At 39.0% G+C, this 1,647-nt stretch overlaps 1 protein-coding gene across 1 annotated transcript in view; it reads left to right on the top strand.

The window, feature by feature from the left end:
* LOC103463034 (casein kinase II subunit alpha'-like) overlaps positions 1–384 on the top strand; it is a 12,041-nt gene extending 11,657 nt beyond the window's left edge. The window contains exon 3 of the mRNA XM_008406145.2: positions 133–384. Coding sequence (XP_008404367.1) covers positions 133–206 — 74 coding nt within the window. The 3' untranslated portion in view covers positions 207–384. The remainder of the gene's footprint in view (positions 1–132) is intronic.
* Positions 385–1,647: the final 1,263 nt, after the last annotated feature.

Here is a 1,647-nt window from a genome sequence, read left to right as displayed (position 1 = left end):
CCAGAAACTGGAGCTCATCTTTGTTTCACAGCCGTTATCTTCCTGACACTCTAGAGTCTGGTTCTGGTTCCAGCCGTTTCCAGGAAGCTTCCGCTCATTCCTCGTCTCCCRTTGGGTTTGTTTGTCCCACAGATCCAGTGGTGAAGGAACAAGCGAACGCCAACACAGACGGCACAAAGGCAATAAGCAGCTCCAATGCAACATGATGACCAGACAGCAGGTAACCCACCGGTGGCCCTCTGGCATGGAATAACAAACGAGAAATGCAGCTTTAAAAGCAGAAAACATCACAAACGGGGGGATAACTCTTCACACCTTCCTGTATTTAACTCCATCTGTTGTCACCAGAAGGTTTTATTAAACGTGACGCAGCAAACCTCTGAACTTACAGGAAGAGGAGTTTCTGCTTCTAGATGGAGGCGTTCTTATTAGGAGACGCAGATCAACGGAAAACGACTAATAAATGTTTGATTGTCCTGCTGCTGCAGCCAGTTTGTACCACAGTCCAGGGAGCCAACAGTTCATTTAATATTAGATGTATCTRCAAACATCCACCGTATTCCTTTACTGAACTCAAAAATCTGGTCAGKGAACGCACCATGCCTTCTGGATAGCATCGACAACGATCCGCMAAGACTTAATATCTTTATCTAAATTAATGTGTTCATGTCYTGTCCTGTTGTTTATATTAGATTCCATCATATTTAAATGCTACATTTTAGCTCTTTAAAGGGTCAAAGCTCTGGATTCATCTGATTATCTCCAGTTGGAGGTCCAAATAAAATCAGCTTNTAAAAAATCTGCTACTGACTGTTATTATTTAAAAACCAACAGAAAACAACAAAAACAACAAAATTAAAAGTGCAGGAGACTTTACAAGGACAATTGTAGTTAGGATTTGCGTAATCTTTGTGTTTTTACTTAGTTTGTATTTATTTTTGCTGTTAATTGTGGATATTTATTTAAGAAGCGGAGCGTTGATGAAGGCTGTTGGTCCTGCTTGGCTCCAGAGGGTTAAATGAATTTCTCATTATTCTCATTATTCCTGTCTGAGGAGGAAACGTTGACTTGTTTCTGCTCCAGGCTCTGGACTACTGCCACAGCATGGGGATCATGCACCGGGACGTGAAGCCGCACAACGTCATGATCGACCACCAGCTGAGGAAGGTGCTGCTCCTCTTCCTCCTCTTCCGCCCTGAAACCGTCGTTTAGCTGCTGAATGAGCAGGGCTGGGTTTTAATCAGGCGCTTTCAAGGTTTTCTGCTTAAAGTCCTGGAGTATTCAAACGGCACCGGGTTGTAATAAAGTTTATTTACAGTCGAAACCAGATATTTAAATATGATAAAAYGATAAACAAACGTTTTGTTTCTCACTGTCTGAAGCTAAATTATACAACTGGATATCAGAAAATAACAAATAAAAGTACGAGAATAAAGTTTTATATTTAAAGATTATAAAAAGACAARAACATATTTTTTACTCTGAAGTTAAATCATATGACAATTATTAGAGCCGATTCTTTAAAAAAAATGTGAAAATTCAGTCATAAAATAATAACAGGAAATAAAGTCTTAATATTAAATATACCAGCATAAAGTTGCAATAATACGAGAACAAAGTTTCGAAAATAACGTAATATTACGAAAA

Source organism: Poecilia reticulata, linkage group LG3 (assembly GCF_000633615.1).
Source record: "Poecilia reticulata strain Guanapo linkage group LG3, Guppy_female_1.0+MT, whole genome shotgun sequence".
Classification (NCBI taxonomy): Eukaryota; Metazoa; Chordata; class Actinopteri; order Cyprinodontiformes; family Poeciliidae; genus Poecilia; species Poecilia reticulata.
The sequence above is the reverse complement of the archived record's forward strand: the minus strand, read 5'-3'. Positions and strand labels throughout refer to the sequence as shown.